Source organism: Emydura macquarii, unplaced genomic scaffold (assembly GCF_026122565.2).
Source record: "Emydura macquarii macquarii isolate MOO-44397 ecotype Brisbane River unplaced genomic scaffold, CSIRO-AGI_Emac_v2 contig_2205, whole genome shotgun sequence".
NCBI lineage: Eukaryota > Metazoa > Chordata > Testudines > Chelidae > Emydura > Emydura macquarii.
The window spans coordinates 35,130,774-35,152,444 of NW_027132342.1; the positions used below are offsets into that span (position 1 = coordinate 35,130,774).

The 21,671-nt window shown below is 42.1% G+C and overlaps 1 protein-coding gene across 1 annotated transcript in view; it reads right to left on the minus strand.

Moving 5' to 3' along the window:
• OTOGL (otogelin like) overlaps window positions 1–21,671 on the minus strand; it is a 129,191-nt gene that overhangs the window by 33,817 nt on the left and 73,703 nt on the right. The window contains exons 32-41 of the mRNA XM_067559109.1: window positions 16,294–16,461; window positions 14,170–14,448; window positions 13,420–13,537; window positions 12,955–13,034; window positions 9,223–12,236; window positions 7,858–8,035; window positions 6,390–6,532; window positions 3,591–3,614; window positions 3,350–3,442; window positions 1,665–1,854 (exon numbers count right to left, since the gene is read on the minus strand). Of these exons, the coding sequence (XP_067415210.1) occupies window positions 1,665–1,854; window positions 3,350–3,442; window positions 3,591–3,614; window positions 6,390–6,532; window positions 7,858–8,035; window positions 9,223–12,236; window positions 12,955–13,034; window positions 13,420–13,537; window positions 14,170–14,448; window positions 16,294–16,461 (4,287 nt within the window). The remainder of the gene's footprint in view (window positions 1–1,664; window positions 1,855–3,349; window positions 3,443–3,590; window positions 3,615–6,389; window positions 6,533–7,857; window positions 8,036–9,222; window positions 12,237–12,954; window positions 13,035–13,419; window positions 13,538–14,169; window positions 14,449–16,293; window positions 16,462–21,671) is intronic.

The following is a 21,671-nucleotide window of genomic DNA, read 5'->3' on the forward strand; positions in this document are numbered from 1 at the left end:
AGTCAATAACAATTTTATCGGTCGCATCAGTTATGAATCTTGACTTTTATGTCTCTTCCCTATTAACCTGCTGATGTGCATCTCATGTCAAACAGTCTGGTAATGACATGGATTTAGGGATGCACAAAGTACCTCATAGGTAGGGCCCTACCAAATTCACAGCCATGAAAAATGCATCACAGACCATGAAATCTGATCTTCCCCATGAAATCTGGCTATTGTAGTGGAGGGGCAGGGATGGGGGTGCCCCAGCTGAGCTGGGGAAAAATGGGGGTGCCTAACATGGGCCGGGCTCCAGCTGCTAGTCCTGGCCTGGGTTGGGGAGGGACAGGACTTCCTTTTCTCCTTCAGGGGCTGCTCCCACAGCAGTGTCAGATCCACCTCCAGGAACCTCGCCCAGCTGCAAGAAGCTCTGCGATTGCTGGCTGGGACAGCCCCCTACATGGGTGGAGATGCTCCAGCCCCAGCTGTCACCCCCCGACCTGGGAGAAGTGGCTGCAGTCCGAGCTGTCATCATCCGACCCGGGCAGGAGGCTGCCAGGAAAACCTGAATGTATGGTAACCCACCCTTCCATACCCTGTAACCCTCACTTCTGCGCTGCTGCTAGCAGTGGTGCTGCCTTCAGAGCTGGGAAGCCAGAGAGCAACCGCTGCTGTCCAGGGGCCAAGCTCTGAAGGCAGAGCCCCTGCCAGCAGAAGTAAGGGTAGCAATCCCAGGACTCCCCTACAATAGCCTTGTGATCCCCACCCACAGCTTCCTTTTGGGTCGGGCCCCCCCACAATTACACTACCCTGAAATTTCAGATGTAAATGACTGAAACTGGGCAATTGACTATTTTAAAAATCCTATGACCGTGAAATTGAGCAAAATGGACCGTGAGACACCAACTCCATGCCACAGATAGTTTTACCATAGCTATTTTTCCCCCTTGGTTTGCTCTTTTTTCCTATGCCTTTTCTTTCTGACGACTGCAAACCAGAAAGCCCTGTCCATAAGTAGGAACAGTTGTGAATTAAAGCTGGAACCCTCGTAGGCCTGGATCTGGGCTCTGTGTCTGCAAGGGAACCAGTTTTTTAGCCAAACCCACAGAATTGGTAAAAACTAAGTAAAGAATTGGTAAAGAATAGGCCATTCCTTCCTTTATGGTGAATAGGGGGATAAAGCCTTGCCAGAATTAGCATCCCTTTGCAAAGCCCATTGGATGCACTGCCTCTAGCTCAACTCATTCCTTGGCAGTTTCTTCTGAGCACAAAATTTGGCTCCTTTATTCAATAGATTTAATTAATATTTTTACATGCAGCCAGAGCATTTCAAATAGAGATAAATACATAAAATATAGTGATCATTATTTACGTTGAGGTTTGTTTTCTTTTCCAATGATTATAATTAAACAGGTGCTTTTAAACAGAAGTAACATTAATTGATAGATTATGGATCCAATCCTGTAAGCCCAGCTCAGATACAATTTTCATTAAAATTAATGAGAGTTTCATATCTGAAGGGCTTTAAGAATACATTTGATCATGGAGGATAGGTCTTGGTTGGCAGTGGCATTAAGAAGTGAGGTATCATACAACTTTTAAATGAGAGAAGACTAAAAAATAAAAAAAACTTTACTGAGAACAAAACACAATACAAATATTAATAAAGAAGATAATCTCACCACAAAGTCCTTCTGTCTTGGTAGATGTGTTAGAATGTAAGCCATATTGTATATCTATAATGCCTGTAACATGAGCCCATTTAATGCTAATGCCAGCAGGCGTGTTAATGACGTACATGGCACCAGTATCCTGAATACACAGTCCATGTTTTGAGAAAGGTAAAGGTTGAATTACAGAATCCACTATTACCTAAAATGAACCAAATATATTTTAAAATGAACAGCAGAATTCCAGAAACATACAATGAAATAGCAAACAGCATCTGTATTTTATTATTTTAGATTGACAAATGTGGTGGAAACAGAGGTAATTAGAGTGTGCAAATCATGGAGTTTTCTAGTCTAGCTCCCTCTCCTAAAGTGGGCAGTGAGAGAAAATGATGAAGGAAGATATCTTGCTTGATCACACTCTCAGACTGCCCAAACAAGAAACTCATCCTGCTTTCTTCGTTTTTTATCTCTTCCTATCTATTATGGATCAACAAGGAGATATGATGGATTAAACATAGGACTGGATGGAGGTCAAGAACTCAAGAAGTCTGGGTACAGTTCTTATTTCGATTTGCACTCTGAGAGTTCCATTTTGAACATCTATTATGAACATGTTTTGTAGTTTGCACCATCGTGATAAAATCCCTGGTGCTTCCTCAAAAGTCTGTGAAACTGGGCAAATGTTGGTTTTTTAAACCAACCAAAAACTGACAAATTTTTCTTGGTTCTATCACAAAGGATTCCCACAGTTCAGTTCAATATCCACCTGAAAGACAGTAATTCCATTATCACAGTACCCTCTAAAACCATGCTGAGGAACTGCCACTTATAGAAAGACAAACACCACCTCCTGCAATAATAAGGAAGGGCAGCTGAACTCAGTGCTATAGGAGATCAATAATAAAAGGAGAGGAGAAAGAATATGGTAAATTTAATATTTATGAAATTTGTTTCTAAATCATTCATGAAAAAAGGGATGACGAGAAGGCTGATTTTATATGAAACATATCCAGTTTTGGGCCCCCCAGTACAAAAAGGATGTGGACAAGTTGGAGAGAGTCCAGTGGAGGGCAGCAAAAATTATTAGGGGGCTGGAGCACAAGACTTATGAGGAAAGACTGAGGGAACTAGGCTTGTTTAGTCTGCAGAAGAGAAGAATGAGGGAGGATTTGATAGCAGCCTTTAACTACCTGAAAGGAGGTTCCAGGGAGGATGGAGCTAGGCTGTTCTCAATGGTAATAAATGACAGAACAAGGAGCAATGGTCTCAAGTTGCAGTGGGGGAGGTCTATGTTGGACATTAGGAAAAAGTTTCTCACTAGGAGGGTGGTGAAGCACTGGAATGGGTTACCTAGGGAGGTGGTGGAATCTCCATCTTTAGAGGCTTTTAAGCTGCGGCTTGACAAAGCCCTGGCTGGGATGATTTAGTTGAGGTTAGTCCTGCTTTGAGCAGGGGGTTGGACTAGATGACCTCCTGAGGTCACTTCCAACTCTATGATTCTATAATTTTATATCATAAAATAAAGCCATCATTCCTTTTGTAGTACAACAAGGAGAGGATGGAGACTGTACACAGAAGTAATCCTGTTTCTATACTTCATAAACTATAAGACCGGTTTATGGCATTCTAGAACAGAGTAGGTCTCCAATAACCCTTTAAATATACACAAGCTGAGTATTAACAATTATTCTCACCTTTCTTGCTAAGCGGTTGATAAGTACTTGATTTGTAGATGTTGTTACATTTAATTTCTTAAAACAGAGCCCTGAAGTGCCTCCAGGTGAAACCTTGTAAGAAAAACACCAAAATAAGGGTATTGGGGAAGTGGGGGGGGGGGGAGGAGACAAGGGGAGAAATATTACAGATAGTATTCATGTTAGCATGTATAAGCAGTAAATAGAAAGTGGTATACTTAATAATTAACAAAATACTCACTAGTTTTCTTATTGAATTTGCACTCTGAAAAACATTTAAAAAGCAGATTAGAAATGCAGGGATATTAGTAAAATTCCTCCTGATTTGCTGACAAATTATTAGTCATTTTCAACATTGAGGGTTCTTCTCCTGCAATCTTAATGCTAGCTAAACTTTCACTGAACATGGAAACATATCCTTTGGGACTAAAACTGGGAAGTAATATGTTTATTAGTATGGTGCATGCCTCTGTGTGTTTGTTTATGAAGCGTTATTTGCTATGGAATTAGAGCCAAAGTGCCTATTGGGGAACCAAGCGGGAAAGACAACACTTAACCATTACAGGACCCCAGGCTTAGAAAAGGGGTGGGAGGTTGAGTGTGTAGCCTGAGGCTGCCCAGGGTGTGTCAGCAAGAGCTGACAGAGTGTCAAGGAGACACAGAGAATTAGGCCTGGTCTACACTTAAAAAATTAGATCAACCCAGCTACATCGCTCAGGGCTGTGAAAAATTTCTCACCCTGAGCATCGTACTTAGGTCGATCTAGCCCTTGGTGTAGACATGGCTATGTCAATGCCTCTCAGAGAGACGGATTAACTACATCAGTGGAAAATATCATTCCATCAGTGCAAGAAGTATCTACGCTACCGCATCACAGTGGCACAGCTGTAGTTCTATAGCTGTGCCACTGCAGTGTCTGTAGTATAGACATAGCCAGAGGGAGAAACAGAAACTGCAGCAAGGGCCATGTGCTTTTCACAGCCCAAAGATGGAGGTAACTGGGCTAGCTGAAATGCACAAAAGCCTGCAAGGAAAGATTAAGGTTTAGGTAAATGGACATATGGGCACAGGCCTTTACTGTTTTTACCCTTCACTCTACATGCGTTGTACCCTTGGGTGAATGAATAAATAATGCTTTGTTTTGAAGAAGCTGCTTTTGAGTCATTTTAACCTAGCTTTAGCTATAGGCAGATTAGGCAGCTGCCAAGAGCAGCAGATTTCTGGGGGCGATACTTTTGTGTAGATTTACCCCAGTACCCTCCACAGGGAGCAGTAATGGTGTATGAGGCTGGCAGGGCTGCCAGGGAGCAGAGGAAGCCCCCAGCCAGGACTACAAGGAGCAGGAAGTGGCACTTAGCCAGGATGCCAGGGAAGTGCTCTTGCTCCCTACTCAGCTGTTCAGTGCAGGTAGGGTTAGAGCCGTGATTCAGAGATGCTCCTGATGGCACCAGAGATGCTGCTGGGGCTTCAGCCACAAGCACAGTGACCTGCCTGGCTCCACGTCAGTGCCCTGCCCTCACCTGCCAGTCTGTGCCCTGCCCCCACAGGCCCTACTGCCCAGGCAACTCCCGGCCCCTGCCCCAGCCACCGCTGCTGCACTGGACTCACTCTGTGGCCATGCTTCAGCTCCACTGTGTCCAGGCTGTGGAGGGGCTGCCAGCGGAGAAGCTACAAGCCCAACAGCAACGAGCTCACCCAGGAAGGCGGACTGGGGGGGTGAGGGTTGCCGGGGATCCTAGGGGTGGGGGTGGGCAGGCTAGGGGAGTGCTGGGTGGGAGCAGTGTGAGGACTGAGGTGTGGGACTAGGTAGGGCAAGCAGGGGCCAGGTGCAGAGAATCCCACTCTGTCCAGTAGGAAGAAGCCCACCACTCATTGTGTGAAGGGGATCACCACCCCCAGGTTAGATGACAGGGAGTCCACACTGCCTATTCACCAGAGCTGCCCCCTGTTGGTGCCCAGGTCCTGTTGTGGATGAGCTGAGCAGCTCCAGGGTAAAGAGCTGCTGCTATCCAGGGCCTGGGATTCCCTTTCCTCTTGAACCCCGGGCAGCTGGTGCCAACCTCCTTGGACAGGGCCACTGGAAATCGCAGCCCTGGCTGGGGGTATTGCCCAGCCAGTGAACATGTCTCAGCTCCTTTCAGGGCTTAGGGCAAAAGACAAGGGGATGCTCAACCTAGCCTGTCCCTTCTCAACCTGCCCAGGTGTCAGACTGTTCCTTCGGTCTGTCAACAGGGCTCAGCAGCCTCTGCAGCCCCAGGCGAGGGTCTATCCCACCAGCCTCTGACACAGCTGCACAAGATTCGTGTGACTCTCCCTCATACACAAAACACCCAAACAATGACTGTGAATTTCACCAAGGTCCACCAGCCTCACCCAGGGATACTAAGTTTTCAGTGGCAGAAAGTCAACCCAGAGAGAAGTAGCATTGGTGCAAGGTCCCCCCAACATTCTCATCCAGCCAGGGTAGTTCCAGAAGTGTGAGGGGAGATGGGCAGGGGATATGCTGCTCTATGTTTATCATTCAGGCATCTTTTGCCCCAGGAGGACTGTTGTGGAGCTCCTGATGCAACTTGAAGCTAGCATCACAAGAAAAATCCCTGGAGGAAGTCGGTGATATGGGCACCATCCACCTTCCTCTCATGGGACAGAATTCCCCTAGGGTGCACCTGTTACGGCTAGTGGAATGAGATACATAATTTGCACTTCCCTTCACCACCTCAATGGAGCGATGCTGATTTACACCACTTGAGGATCTAGCCCACTGAGTCCAATATTTGACAATAAGAAAGAAAACTACCATTTCATTTCCTTACAACTAATACAACAATTACTATTTATCCTGAGGTCTGTTTCATTTCCCAGTAAATATAATAAAACATGTGCTTTGAAATATAAATGACTTTCAATTTTTAAAATGGGTATCACTGTTAACTAGATGTTAATTCATGTTGTGCCTTTGCCAATTTGCATTGACACATGTACCAAAATAATTCAACATTACTAAGGTTATTGAGGAAGTGATAGCATGCAAATATCTTACCCGATTTGTGGGACACTTTTCTATATGAGCAACAATTATTTCTCCTGGGAGCTTGACTAAAATGTAGGAAGCCATATTATAGAGGGCTATGTTATTTCCATCAAATGTAATAATGCTCAGTTCAGACAGTACAGAACATTGACCTAAAAAAGAACTGACATTTAATAAGGGTACCACAAAACTGAATACTACAATTTCTTAAAATCTTATTTTTGGCCATAGTTGCCTCTTCTGTAAATACAAAACCCCACCACTGGTAATTGGAATTGCTGTTCACACAGCACATTGAGCCATGAAGAGAATGAAGTACCTTATGCTGTTCAACAACAACTCTGGCCATTTAAGGAGTGCCCTGGATACAAAGACAGATCCTCAGAAGGTGCAAATTGTCATAGCTCTATTGAAGTGAATGGAGCTGTGACAATTTACATGAAATAAGGGTCTGTTCCATTGGTTAAAAGGAAGACTCAATAACTCTTCTATGAATGAAAAGTCAGTGGAGGTCTCAAGAATGTCCTATATGCTTCTGTATGATTACTATCTTTATTTTAATATTCACCTTTGCTATATCCTAAAAAAACAAAATAAAATTGGAGCCTCTTTCAGCAGAATTGGGGCCTGATGCAAAGCTCTTTAAATTAATTGAAAGATATCTAGTGAGGTCAAGACTTAAAGTTCAATTAGAGTTCAGTGAAATTTGGAATTTCCGTCCTGCAGGAAAGTCTGATATTTCAGCATTTGTTTTTGTCTCAGAGAAAAAAAGCTGATATTCTAACATTTTTCATGGAAGAGAAATTTCCATATAGAAATGTTAAAATGCTTCATTTCAATATTTTCAGTCAGAATGTTTTAACATTCCCAAAATCAAAATGGTTCATTCCGATTTATTGGTTGAACTGACCTGAAATGCTGCATTTCAAGATAGCTCATTAATTGTATTTTCCCATTGTGGCACATTGCCTTATGGCATTTGTAGTTCTGAAGCCTGATTTACAGCACAGTATATTTTAAAATCTCTATGTTAAACTCCAAAAGGAAAAAAAAATCAACAAATTAAGCAAAGTAATCTATACAAATAATACTGATTTACACTTTTCCACAAAATATTAATCTCTCCCCAATTTATGTATTTTATTTTAAGAGAAGGATTGTCTACAGCATTTTTACTGTAGTATTGGAGCGCCTCGTCACATTAATGGATTTAGTTTCTCAATATTCCTGTGAGGTATGGAATTCCCAATTTTTCAGATGGAGAGAGATTAAGGGTTTTGCCCTAAATTCACACGGGAAATCTGTGGCAAAACTATGAATAGAAACCAAATCTTCTGAGTCTCAAGACAATGCCTTAACCACAAGACAATCTCTCTTCTTGAAATTATAATCCTTAATTTATAATTTTTGACGTTTACATAATCAAGTTTTAAACTTTCACATTTGAGAATGGGATATAAACAATAGCATGACTTACAGGGACATTCCCATTCTGGACAACAACTATCACTGTTAACTTGAACTGGCATTCCTCGAAAACCACAGTCAGGCTTCTCCACGTTCTTACGGCAGTTCCTTGAAAGGTTATACAACATCCATCCCATATTAATGCATACATACTGGCTACATCTGTCTACAGGTTCAATGTATCTTGGCTGTTATGTAAAAAGAAAAAATAGGAATGAGCATTGCATTCTGTATTTTCAAAAATTAAACTCAGTGACATGGACAAGAATATTTGTATACCACAGAAGTTTAGCTGCAACATGAACTCCCTTCAGCTGTGTACATCAGAAACCACCCAGGGACCCATCTATGCCCCTTTAAGGCTAAAGACGTCAACTGGATACATTAGACAGGTCTCCATCTAGCAAACAAGAGTCCACTAGGTTAATATTCTACATCCTCCTAGGCTAGAGAATAAAGAGGCTCCCAATACCCTTCTCCTACATCCCCCCAGGATACTGAGCAGTACAAGGCAGAATTTTGCCCAGGGTTCCCAAATACACATAAGAACAAAATAAAGACAATAAAACAGAACAAACAATAATAAAATCAACAGAAACACAGAATTCCAATTAAGCCTTGAAATTATAACATGGTCACAGAGCTTTTGATACAACTGGGAAAAGAGCTCTATCATTTGGAGACAGAGTAACTGAAGATGTTGGAGGCACTTTATTCTTTTGTAGCTCCTTGTATTTGTTCCAATAACCTCAAAAAAACAGGTTACTCATCTATAAATATAGTTCAAGGTATCTGACTGCATAGACTCACAGAACTGGGTGCATGCGCACGCACGCACGCACCCCTACTTGACTGGAGTCCTGGCTATTGAGGCCATATGAACATTTGCTCACAGTACCCAGTATTCATGCCCACAAGTATATAGGGAGAAACAGCCCTGCTTTGTTCCTCAGTAACTTCCACTAAATCAAATGCCATAGACTCCCAAGAAGTAGGGAGGGAAAATGAGCTGTACCAATCTCTGCAGGTACTAATTTCAAAGAACTCTATGCCTGATGGCTCCTCATGCACCCCTGGGCCTAAACATGTCGTGCCATTTGGGATCATGCACACAGTTCCAATGGCCAGAGTTTTCTAGATTTCAGCCAAGTTGTGGAGTACACAAGTGCACCCAAGCGCATGGATGTGCAAGCAATCTTCAAAGAAGAACTTGGTATTAAAAAAATAAAGAGCTAATATAAAGGCAAAACAGAGAAAGAAAAATGGAAGATATTTTATCCAACTTAAAACCTCTTCCATGCCAGTTGGTGGAGAAAAAGTAGATTAAAAAGCAATATACATAGAGTATAGAGTGGGTAGGTAAAATTGATCATACCATACAATCCGAGGAAGAGGACATCAGGGTATGTATCATTGTGCCATATGAAGCGTGGTCATCTGTGACTGTCATCATCATTTCTGTGTCTGCCAGTGAAGTTTGTGTTTCCACAGGTTCTGTAGTGGAAGACAGCCCCATTGCATAACTGGAATCTGTTACAGTGGTGCTCTGTGATTCTCTGATCCCCACTTGCTCTGGTTCTGTTAAATTAAAGTAAGGTTTAATTGTTCTTTGAGGTGGAATTCTGGACCAATCTGATAGTGTGACATCTGTGACTTCAGAAATAGCAACAGATTTTCCTGAAGTTGTGCTGCTTTTACTTGAAAAGGAAGTTGTCAGAACAGAAGAGAAAGTCAAATGTAGCAGTGAAGATTTCTCAGTAGTTGTAGATTTTGTCTTAGTAACATTTTTTTGCACATGTGAAGTCTGACTACTTTCTATGGTGTCTGCAGTTCTCACAATGGAGGTTGCATATTTAAGTTCTGAAGCTGTAGCAGGTGTAATCTTCAGCTCTGAGAATGCAGTCATGGGACCAGTTGTTTTCATGATTGTAGTTTTTAGTATTTCTTTAGTAGTTAGTGAAACTGGGGAATATGCAGATGTCAATAAAGTCTTAGGTGAGGGATACACAGGTGTTTGGGAGGTAGCAGGAATTGGCACTGAACTAGAGGCTGTGTAAAGCTCAATATGAGTAACAGAAGATTCAGTGGTTTTTGCAGTAACACTTGGGGTTGTGGGGGTGGCAGGAATAACTAATAAACTTACTGAAGGACTAACTGATGTTTTCGTAGTGACATAAGTTGGCAGTAAAGATGTAGTATTCAAAGCTGTGCTCATGGTCAGTGTGGCAGATGGCACTGTGGACTGAGTGACTTTTTTAGTTGGTACAAAAGCTATTGTTTCATATTCTGTGGAAGGACTCGATGACATATTTGTTCCTAATGATACAATAGATACATGGGAGATCTCAGAAGGAGGTGAAGATGTAGTAGTGAATACACTGGAATAGCTTTCCAAAGTAACTTTAGGAGTTTTAGAAGTTAATAAATGTGGTATTGCAAATGACGTTTTAGGCATTGCTGAAGGGCTTATGTAAATGTTTGTGCCTAAAGTTAATGTAGAAATACCCAAGGGAGGGGTTGCCAATTCTGTATGTGGGCTTCTTGAGGTTTCTTGCGTACCCATTGATACAACGGATGGTTGGGTAAGAGTTACATTTGATATCAAAGCAGATGTCCTATTTACTGTCGGAATTACTGACGAACTTGTTGTATGGGATGTTATGGCAAAGGTTTGTGAAACAGATGGTCTTGATGTTGACAACAACTTTGTAAGTAATGTGGCTGGAGTGGTAAAAGACAGCATAGCTCCTGATAGTTCTCTAGAAGTCAGAGAAGTGTCTGTACTCTGTATCACAGAGGAAGTTTTGAATTCTGGATGCAGACTAATTGGGTACTCTGTTATTTTTGAAGTGGTTCTTGCCATTTGATAAGTAGCTAATGTGTCATTTATGGGTAATATAGATGTACTAAAAGGGAAGGCTGTAGAACTAATGGATGCAGTCGGCCTTTTAAAAATAGTTGATATTGGAAATGAGTCAGTGTATAGTGCATATTTACTTTCTGTTGAGACTGTACTGGTTACAGATACCTCAGAAGTTTGAGGAGTGGCTAGAAGAGATACTGAAGTAGTCGAAGGGCCTATGAAAAGACTCTTTGAGACAACTGTTACTTCTCCTGTTGCTTTGGGTTTGGGGGATGTAATTGGAGGAGGCACTAATGTAGACATTGTGTGCGTTACAAGGGGACTCAAAGAAGACCACGCTGTTCTTATGGTTGTAGGGATTTGAGAAGCAACTAGAAATGATGTTTCAGTCCTTATAGATGGGATAGTAGAAACATTGTCTGTGCTTAATGGAACTATATGTTTGGAGGGAGTCACTGAAATGTCCATGGAAGATAAAGATGTAGGTTCTGAAGTTCTAGTTAAATAACTGGTTGTTCTTAAAGATGAGGAAGTAGTTTGGGAGATGGCTTGAGTTGTCATCAAATATGAAGCTGTTATTAACTGAGGAGGACTTGTTTCAAAGCTAGTAAATCTAGAAGTATCCTGGGAAGTTTGAAAAATAGTTGAAGTTGGGACAGAAATGGAACTTGTGTGAACTATAGGTTGAACCATAGTAGACCTGGTTTTTACAGTCATAGCAGATAATGGTGAAGTAGATGCTGTTATTAGTTGTGAGCTTATAAAGAATGTGGGACTTGAAAAAGATGTTCTTCTGGTTAATGAAGCAGATGAAGGAAACACTGTGGATGTTTTTGGCAGTTGCGAATGACTTGTGGAAGGACTTCTCGTTCCCCAGATCCTTGTAGGTACTTCAGTAGTGACAAAGGCTGGTCCAGAGGATAAACTTGCTAATGTTGTAGAAGAGGATGCAGTTCCTGTTTCAAGTAAAAATGGTGTTCCCACTAAGGAGGTGGGCATTAGTGATGTAGAATGCCTAGGAACAGGACTTGCAGTCAGCAGAGTAAAAGCAGGTGCTGATGGAACTGCCATAGTTGTAACGGGTGAGGTTATAAACACTGTCGGACTTGCGGTAGGGGATGTTTTTAATGTGATTGCTGATGTCTGAAGAGTACCTGGAAAATCTGTTGAAGATATTGGCTTGGGCAGTAGAGAACTTGCTGTGCTGTGGGTTACTTTGGAAGACTGCGTTGTAGTTGAAACTGGTAATGAATCAGTTAAATAAGTAGTTGTACGAGGTGATGCCAGTGAATGAAAGTCTGATAGAGTTTCTGCCGTAGTGTTTGCTCCTCTTAAAGTTGTGTCTATCTTTGTGGTTATTTTGGTAGTTACACTTGTATGAGTTGGCTCAGCTTCCACAGTAACAAACATGGGGGGCATCTGAGGAAATCTCTCTGTAGTAACAATCGTAGGAGAGATTACTGCAGTGGGCCTTGTCCTCTGGGTTTTTGTTCCAGCTGTCAGCTCTGTAGGTGTCACAGGTATGCCTGGAAAAAAAATATGTTTCCTGTTTATTCTGTATTAACAAAAGAACAGAACAACAACATCAACCACTGGGTACCAATCTAAATATAAACCAGCCTATTCTTAAACAGCTTAAATTCCCTGAAAAGATAACCACAGCATACCCAAAAGGCATAGTTTCAGGATATCTATGGACTCTGGAGGACAACTCAGCATTAGTTGTGCACAATTCACATTTGTAAGGTTTTCTTCACAAACCCAAAAGCTAGGGTTTTTTTATTAACATGGTAATTGAAACCATTTATTCGGGTGCACAATTCTTCAGCAAGGAGTGAATTCTATAGCAAAACAGAGAATCAATGTATAACTGGGGCAGAGTTGTGCTAGGCCTTTAACAAGGACAAAAAGTTTCAATTAAATACAATGGAAGTGACAGAAGAAGAACTGAATTTGTGTTCAGCATGGGAAGATGTGGAGAATGATTTTAGCATCTGTATTCTGGATGGACTGGAGTGGAGCAATCAGGGAGGCCAAAGAGAAGGAGGTAGCACTTTTGCAGGAAGTATAGAAAAAACTTGTGCAGCCACTGCCCATATAGCATGCATATTCCTCTCCTTCTCCTCTCTCTCCCTGAATATGGGCTTTTACTTTCAGTCTGGTCATGAGCACTAAATAAATTCTATACTAAAAATGTAAAGGGTAACTGCAGAATGACTTATAACATCAAAAAGAAGTACTTACAGTCTTCAGGATAAACACATTTAAGTGTGACCTCATCAAGGATCATATTTTTAGGACAGTATGGTAAGCATCCTTCGACACTTCATTAAAACAAATAAAAATCATATTAGAAAAAACGGCAAATCTAGAATATTTTAGTTCAGTTTGACAAAATGACAGTTTTTAGGGTTCCTTTTTTGTTCCTGCCGCAAACTTTATTCCTTAATAAGGCATTCCATATTCATTCTGATGAAGTATTATCCACAGAGTAAATATGAACACAAATCATATGTACAATCTGCTAACAGGCTGGTACACATCCGATTTTACAAGACATGAGGCCAATTCAACCCTGTAATAACTCCACTGAGGTGAACTTTTTGTTGGCAAAGATTAGTATCTACTCTAATATATTATTTAAAATGATAGTATGTGCATTCTATATAATAGTGTTATAATAAAGATACTCAGTTTATTTGGACTTACGGTGGAAGAAATTTACATGCTATTCCTTCAGGATCACTACAAGTTTTAAAACAGGGACTAGCACAAGGTTCATATCTCCATTCACACATCCTCCTATAAGGCACTGATGCATGAAGTTCTGAAAAACAAGGAAAGCATGGTATTTACAGACTGATAGTCTTTTCTATTATGTATATGACAGTGTTTAGAGAAATGAAACTCCACATAGCAAGTTGATAGTAGAAATGAAGCACAGACTCCCAAAAGTTTCCAAATGAATGATAGTGTTTTTATAAGTGAGTATTTAAACCAAATCTAGAAAGTTCAAAAATATTGGGGCATCAAAGATACAATCAGTTATTCAGTTCATCACCAAATACTCTAAAAATCTATTTACTAAGGAAAAAATAAATATACTGGAATGTGCTGTTGGCTTCAGGAACAATACTACTGCCTCACACAGCAAAACAGAAAAAGTATCTACAGCTCACTAAGCAATACATGAACTTTTGACTGCTTGTTATAACATGTCAAATTCATTTCCAAAGAAAAAAATCATTAACAATCTGACCATGGATCATGCTGTCAAGGCAACGTGCATGACCTCAAAAACAAGAAATCAATAATATCTGGATACAGAAGGGAAAAAAATATGGGAAAATCAGTACAAATATTTGCTACTATTGATGAAGATGGTACGCTCATGTGTACCCCTCTTAAGACAACTAGAATAAAATTGAACAGTAACCTTTGGGATGAGGTACAACTTACCTTCAATGCTAAAGCTACTTATACGTTTGAATTCTTCTGAATCATCATACTTTGACACTTTAACACTAGAAACTGTCAGTACAATGAAAAAGCCTTTCTTGTTGTGAAGTTCAAATGCGCTATAACCTGGAATCCAGAGGCCATGGTGATGGAAGAACGTGGCTCTTCTTCGAAATGATGAACTTGCTGCCCACTGTTCCAAAGTAACAATTTCATTGTCATGGACATACAGGAAGTAGTTTGGTCTTTCAGCAGACTCAAGGGAAACAAGAGACAGAGCTGTCACAAACAAAATACAAAGCAATCAGGAGTAGGTTATCACACCAGAAAATTAAATATGAGGCTATGGACTAAACATTAGCTGTTGAGTAGTTTATGTCAAAGTTATTGCTCTTCACAAAAATGCTGCCATTTTTCTGTAGAAAATAGCAATGCTGACCCCTCACATAATTCAATGTGGATTCAGTTCATATAAATATCTGAAAATTCTGCTATGCATAGAGCTAGCTGAAAAGAGGAAATCCCTTTTTGAGAAAAAGTTTTGTCCCGAAGTGAGACGAGACATTAAAAAACATGAAAATTTTCACAAAATGGGATTTCAAGAAAAAAATCATTTTGGGAGAACCTAAACAGGATTTTTCTGCTTCCCAGCTGCCCTCAGGGATGAGAGCCATCTAGCCCAGCTACCAGAAAAACTGAGCCCAGCCAGTTTGCCTCCTTTCATCTAGCTACCAGCTCTGGGAGACAGAGGTGCTGCCCGTCCCTGGAGCTCAGGGAGAGGTGGATAGACAGAAAGTCTGGACGCTCTGCTGTGTTTTGACAAAAGTTTCATCAAATCTGCGCTAGATTAAGTTAAATCGTTCACTCTACTGAACTGGCATTTTCCAATAAAACTAAGTTTGTGAGAAACAAAGTCTTCTTTCCTGAGATTCAAAACATTTTTACATCCAGTCACAGCCAGAAGTGCTGTACGGAAAGTTGTATTTAAATCACTTCTTTTTCTAGCCCTGGACAGATCAAAAATAAAGAAATCACTTCTTTGAACATTTTAGAAGAACAAAAGAGGCTTGATTGAAATGTGATTATGAATATAGGTAAAAATATGCAGCTTCCTTACTTTATCCAAATATTATCCTATCCCTAACAGTAATTTAAAAAATGCCCACATACTACATGGATTTAATTCAGCTTTCAGTCACTTCAACATTTTATCTGTACTATTTTACACTTGCTGGAAAATTTCATTAGACTTAATTCATCCTTCTACTTCATCACCTCTCCATCTATTTTCTAATGTCATCCAAAAGAATATTTTCTCCCTTGCCCATATATCTCAGTTTCTCTTGAACATGATTTGGAATCTCAGGACAGAGATGGCCCTTTTGGAGATATTGGTTTCACAAAGTAATAGAGAGGAGCCTGTTCCTACTGATGTCAATGGCAAAAATCCTATTAACTTCAGTGGTGCAGGATCAGGGCCAATGTATATGAGGGATTGAGAGAAGGAAAAATATTTGTATATATTAACAGTTTTGGTTACATAGGTCTTTGTTTGAATGAAAGAGAAAGTGCTAAAAGTTATTTACACAGTGTGAAAAAAGAGAAATAGGAAGAAGAGATACATTAATAAGCATAGCATAGTTGATTGTTTTATAGTTGGGGACACAAACACTTTGGTAAACATTTTTTAAATCTAGTGTTTCATATTTACCCAGGCAAACCATTTCTATTTCCAGTTGATCAAGTTACTTAAATTGCCCTCACAAAAACTTTTCTATTCATTTGTACCTTGTTGCATTTCTAAAATATATTCTTGCAAAATTTAGCATTAAAGCTTTAAGTTAAATTTTCCAAGAATGTATTTTAAATGCATGATATTTCTTCTTGACCTATAGATCCCCACTCTTGGTGGTGAACGGAAGATGCCATATTTACACAGACATTGAAATAAGGACAAATCAGTTTTGAAACTGGTTACTCCATTCTCATTCATTCCATTTCACAAAAGACAACAGGGAAAAAAATTTTAGAGAACTAATAAAATTATAAATAAGTAACGGAGTAACAGATCCATATAATTCTAAAACCAGTGTTTACCATTACTGTAATATTGAGTATACTTACATAAGTCTTTATCTTTGAAAAGGCCTGGAGTTACCATAAAACTAAATCCCACATTTCCATATGTACTGATTCTTGGCAAAGGAAATAGCTTTCTGCTGGTAATGTTAGCTCCTATAACAGTATCATTCTGTCCATAACTTGCCAAAATATATGGTCCTTCTCCAAGGCCTAGTGAAACAAACACCAAACAAACAAAATCAAATGGAAAAAAAATCTATTGATTTACTTTTAAAAAAAGCAAAACCTCAGTTACTAACCACCAATGACTGGTGACAGATTACTATGATTATTTTCCCACTTGGAATTGTGCACAAAGATAAGAAAACCCAGGAACCATTAAAAGCAGTTCACTTAGGATGGGGCCATGTGCCTCAAAGTAATCTCGGACCAAGACAGCATCTAAGGGTATGTCATTGCAGCTAGGAGTGTGCTTCTCAGATCAAGTAAATAGTTATGCGCCAGCTCTGCATGAGCCAGCACACTAAAAATAGCAGCATAACTGGGTGTACCATGAGTGGCAACTTGGGCTAGCTGGCCACGCACGTACCCGGGGACCAGATAGGTTTGTACTCAGACAGCTAGCCCAAGCTGCCGCCTGTGCTATCCCAAGCAATACCGCTGTTTTTAGCAGAGCTAGCGTGAGTCTGTCTACTCAATCTGAAAAGCATTTGTGGACATACCCTATGCGAGAGGTACAACACTCTCTCACCCCAGTTCACTTCCGGTCCAGAGTACAAACACTTCAAACAAGTGAGATACAAGAAGGGCAAATATATTCAGTAATTATATTTACTAGTAAGTAACCCAGGTTTCTTCTTCATGAAATTTCCTCCTCTATAGATCCCTACTCTTGGGGGTGAACTGAAGGGGCCATATTTATACACAGATGATGAAATATGGAATAAAATAATTAAAGAACCATAAAACCACTATTTCCCAATGGGCATTGAATTTGACCTCTCCATCTATCCAGTAAGGCCAGATGGAAGAATACACCAAGTTCCAAGTCGCTGCCCAACAGCTCTCAACTACAGGAACACTGCTGAGCAAACCTTGGATGCTGACGTTGCTCAGTGGAAAGGTTCACAGATATGTACCAATTTATAACAAAGTTTCACTACTTCTTGCTATTACTGTGGGTTGTGAGAAATGTCATTGAAGCTGCTGGGCATAACCACCACCCTCCATTTAAGATAGCTGTAAAAAAACCAGTTAAGCTCCTTTGTACCAGAGCCATCTAAAATAAAGATATATGTGAATCTGCCCAGGAATTAGAACTACACGGGTGGAAGGTTCAATGAGTATTGTTTCAGGTAAGGGTGTGAGGGAAGGAACATACTCAGAATGAGACAAGACAAAAACAGAGAGAGAAATGTTGGAAAGCTAGACACTGCTTGGACAAGCCTGGTGTATGACACTGAGAGAAGCCTATAGAAGGGGCATCTGGTTTTGGTTTTGGCTAGCAGGTTTGGGGCTGTAAGCAAAGAAACAGTCTTCTGCTCTTTTGATTCATCCTGAGTTCAGGGAAACAGGACTTGGTACATTATTTATAAACAAACAAGACTGCATCAAAGGGATCAGAGTCCATCATCAATTTCTCCTCCTAATTGGAACAACCTGTAAGACCCTGAATTTTTGGCTAGCCACTCAGGCCAAAAAGTAGTAACACTATGATCCACCAAAAGTCTTTGAAGAAAGATGGACTTTCCTGTAAAACTTTCCCTTCTGGTAATAAATGAGATAAAAGTGGTTTGTGAAAGCACTGAGTTCACTCAATATAAATGCTAAATCCATTTCACATCCAGCTAAAGGATTGCTACCACTCCAGAAGACGCATGGAGCAGAGGGAAGGACACTTACTAGGATGTGGATTGGCTCAGGTGGAAATGAGCATTTTCTGGAGAACCTCAGGTGATGACAAAGTACCATCTCATGTTGCATAAGTAGAAACCTGTCAGGGCTTGGAGAACACTTGCACAAGTATCTTAAATGCCTGACACCAAAATGGCCACTTTTAAAGAAAGAAAGTGACAAGACTACCAAGGAGCTGATTCTGTGCCGTATAAGTCAATGAGAGTTTTGCCATCAATTTCAGTGGAAGCAGGACTGAGCCATAATTAGAGCCCTGTGAAATTATTTTAATTTTTTTTTTTATACTTTTTCATTTTATACACACAGGGGAGGTTGGGTCCTGGGGATGTCCAAGGGAGTAGGGTGAGGAAAAGAGGAAGAGGAGGGGGAGCAAGGGGAGCATTGCAGAGCAAGCCTGCCCTGCACTTGTGTCCTGCTAGGTTGGGCTCAGCTCCCTGTTTCAGACGTTGCTGTCAGGACCGGGATGAGGGTAGTCAGACTTGTGGTCAGAGCAGGAAGTAGGAGTCTGGTACCAGGAAGTCAGAGTCTGAGATGAGCCAGAAGGTTCAGGAGGCAGGCAGCATCAGGTTACCAGGAGATCAGGAGCTGGATGTCAGGTTACAGAGAGTAGTCAAAGAGCAAAGCTGAGGACAAATTAGAAAGCAGGGTAGAAAGCAGGAGCCTAGGGTCTGCTGAAAGCAGGGTCAGGAGCAGAACAGGCAGGCAGTTGTTATTGCTCAGACAGCTTTCCTTCATGGCTTCCTGGTTTAAGTACCGGTACCAACCATTTAGTGGGCTGTGAGGGGCTGCCACTCAGGTCCTGCTGGGTGGTACTTCCTGCCAAGCCCAAACTCACAGGTCCCCCCATGGGAGCCCAAGCTAAGCCTCCAGTTGCAAAGCAGAGACATCCATAGCCCATTATCCCCATGATAACAGGTTCTAGACCTGCAGGTACTTACAGTTGTGCATGGAGTCACTGCACAGATGTGGCCCAACTGCCACTCTGTCTGATGGAGAGCATCAGGTCACAACTTCACTCACTCAAATTTGGTCTGCTTGTGCACCACCCACTGCCATGATGGAAGGGCAGCCAGGCAAACCGGAGCTGTTATGAGACTGTGTGCATCAGTTTGCTGGAGCAGGGAGCCAAGCCCAGCCCCATGGGACAGGAGCAGCCACTGCAAGGTGACTATTTTTGTTTTATATATGTTATTTGTCATTTTATTTTGTGTTATTTCATGTTTGTGAAGAACAAGAGGGCTCTAGCCGTAATCTAGTGTGATGGATATGCTAAGGAGGGCACTACAACTCCCACCAGCCCCCTTCCCTACTGTATATCCCTTTCCGGGGGCCAGGTAAGAGGAAGGTTCTGATCCAGGAGGTGGTCGCGCTCTGTTTGAGGAGTGGCAGCTGCACGGCAAACCAGGAGCTGCAGGGGAGCGGCCAGAGCAGCAGCTGCATGGCAAGCAGGAGCTGGCAAGAAGCTAGAGGTAGGAACCGTTTGCAGAGCCACATGTGGAACGGACTGTGACTGCCAGACATTACAGCTGAGTGCAGGTCTGTGTGGAGTTTACCGGGGGAGCATCAGCAAGTGGGCAGGGAGCCGGGGGAGAGGAGCCTCCATGAGACACACTAACTGAGCCTGGCCTGGAAACCTGCAAGTGCCTACTTGCTTGAAAAGACGGGATTGCAGAGGTCACACCAGGCACTGGGGCTGAAGACCCCTGACTCTCAAATGGACTGCCGCAGGGACCCAAACAGGAACTGCAATTGCTCATTGAAGTTGTAACTGTTCACACCTCTGTGTCTAGGGCACTTGTGGGGGTGCGATGAGATTACTGTGGGGGCACGGGGCTGCAGCTGCATGGGTGTCTGGGCTGCAGGAGGGAGAGCACATAGGGAATCCTCCATAGTCGGAGTGGAAGCAGGGGCACAGCTTCACCCTGCCCTGGCAGCAGACTGCTGCTCTCTGCCTCCTCCCCTCCCTGACCACAGGAGACCCTCTGCTGCTGCTCTGCCCAGGACACCTGGATGGCCAGAGCCCCACATGTCTGGAAGCCTGTGGCAGCTAGAGGCCCTGAGCAGGGGGAGGGAGGATGAGGAGCCCCAGTTATCTCTGGGCTGCCATGGGCCCCTCTAAGCATGGAACCAGCTGGGTCCTGCTGCCACAATGGGCATGAGTTGCCCACTTCCTTCAGGGAGTCACTTTCTGCCCTGGATAGGCAGAGGCTGTGTGGGGATGGGGACATGTTATGTGACTTTCCTGAGAAGGGCGCTGCAGCAAAGAACATTGGATATAGGGTATGTGCCCCCTTTCTCTTTCCTACCAGCCTTAGCACAATACACTTCCCCTTAGCCACGTGTGTGATCTGAGTGTTATTGGAACCCACCAGTCCAGCACCTACAATGCCTAATGACTGAAGCACCTACAATGCTTGCCTCTGAGTCACATTACACATTTGCTATAGGGCAGGGTTGGCAGTTGCTCCCCCACAACCCTTGGTTTACCCCTCCCCCCCCGACTTTTCATAGCTCCTCACCAGCTGGCATGCTACGTCTGCCCGAGGCCTGCAGGGGCTACTATTGGGTGTGCTGGGCAGAGTCTCCTAGTCAGTATGTTATCAGCACCATCCCACTATCTCCTGATGGTCGGACAGGATATAGCAGCAACTGGCCTGAGTTGGAGTTGAGCGTGCAGTGAGCTAGGCCCTGATCCTTGCCTTGGGCCAGCCATTGGTGAGACACCCCATCCCCAGTTTTCCCCATAAAAGACCGGCAATTCCACCAGGGACGGGACTGGCTAACCCACCATGAGCAACAGGATGGCTGAAATAGGGATGCTGATAACTTTGCCTCTCTTGCCTCAGATTTTTTCTGAGAGGATGCCCCTGCCTGGTACACTCCAGCACTGAGCAGCAGCATTAAATACATTGGAAAGACTTCCAGGATCTGCTGACAGGAACTGAGCTAAGGGAAGAGGCCATCATACTTCTTTATAGATGTGGTCTCAGCACTTTATGGCACATGTACCAAGTCATCATCCGCTATCTGCTTATTTTAAAACAATCTTTCTTTACTGAGATGAATTTAATGAAGATTTTGTTATATCTAGCAAACACAGGGCCAGAGTCTGCCTGTGTGGGAGCAGGTGTCCGTCTGCATGTTGCTCATTGCAGGATAGGAGTCACAAAAAATACAATGAAACCATTATGCAATGATATCATTGCATCTAGCCAAGATTCCAATGCTTGTTTAATGTCTTCGTTCCAGGATCCAGGAAGCATGCCATGAAGTTCTAAGAGATGAAGTCATGAAGGTGAAATATGTCATGAATATTTCTTCTCATTTTAAGCAGCCATTCTTTAAAGTACCAAGACCATGACATTTGCACAGAAAATATTCTGTTATCCTATTAATATTAATATGAAGTATATTGATAAGCCCCAATCTTGCATTTCACAATGCATGAATAGACCCTCACTGACGTTAAGGTGGCTCTGCATAGGTGTAGTAATCGACCTATGCAT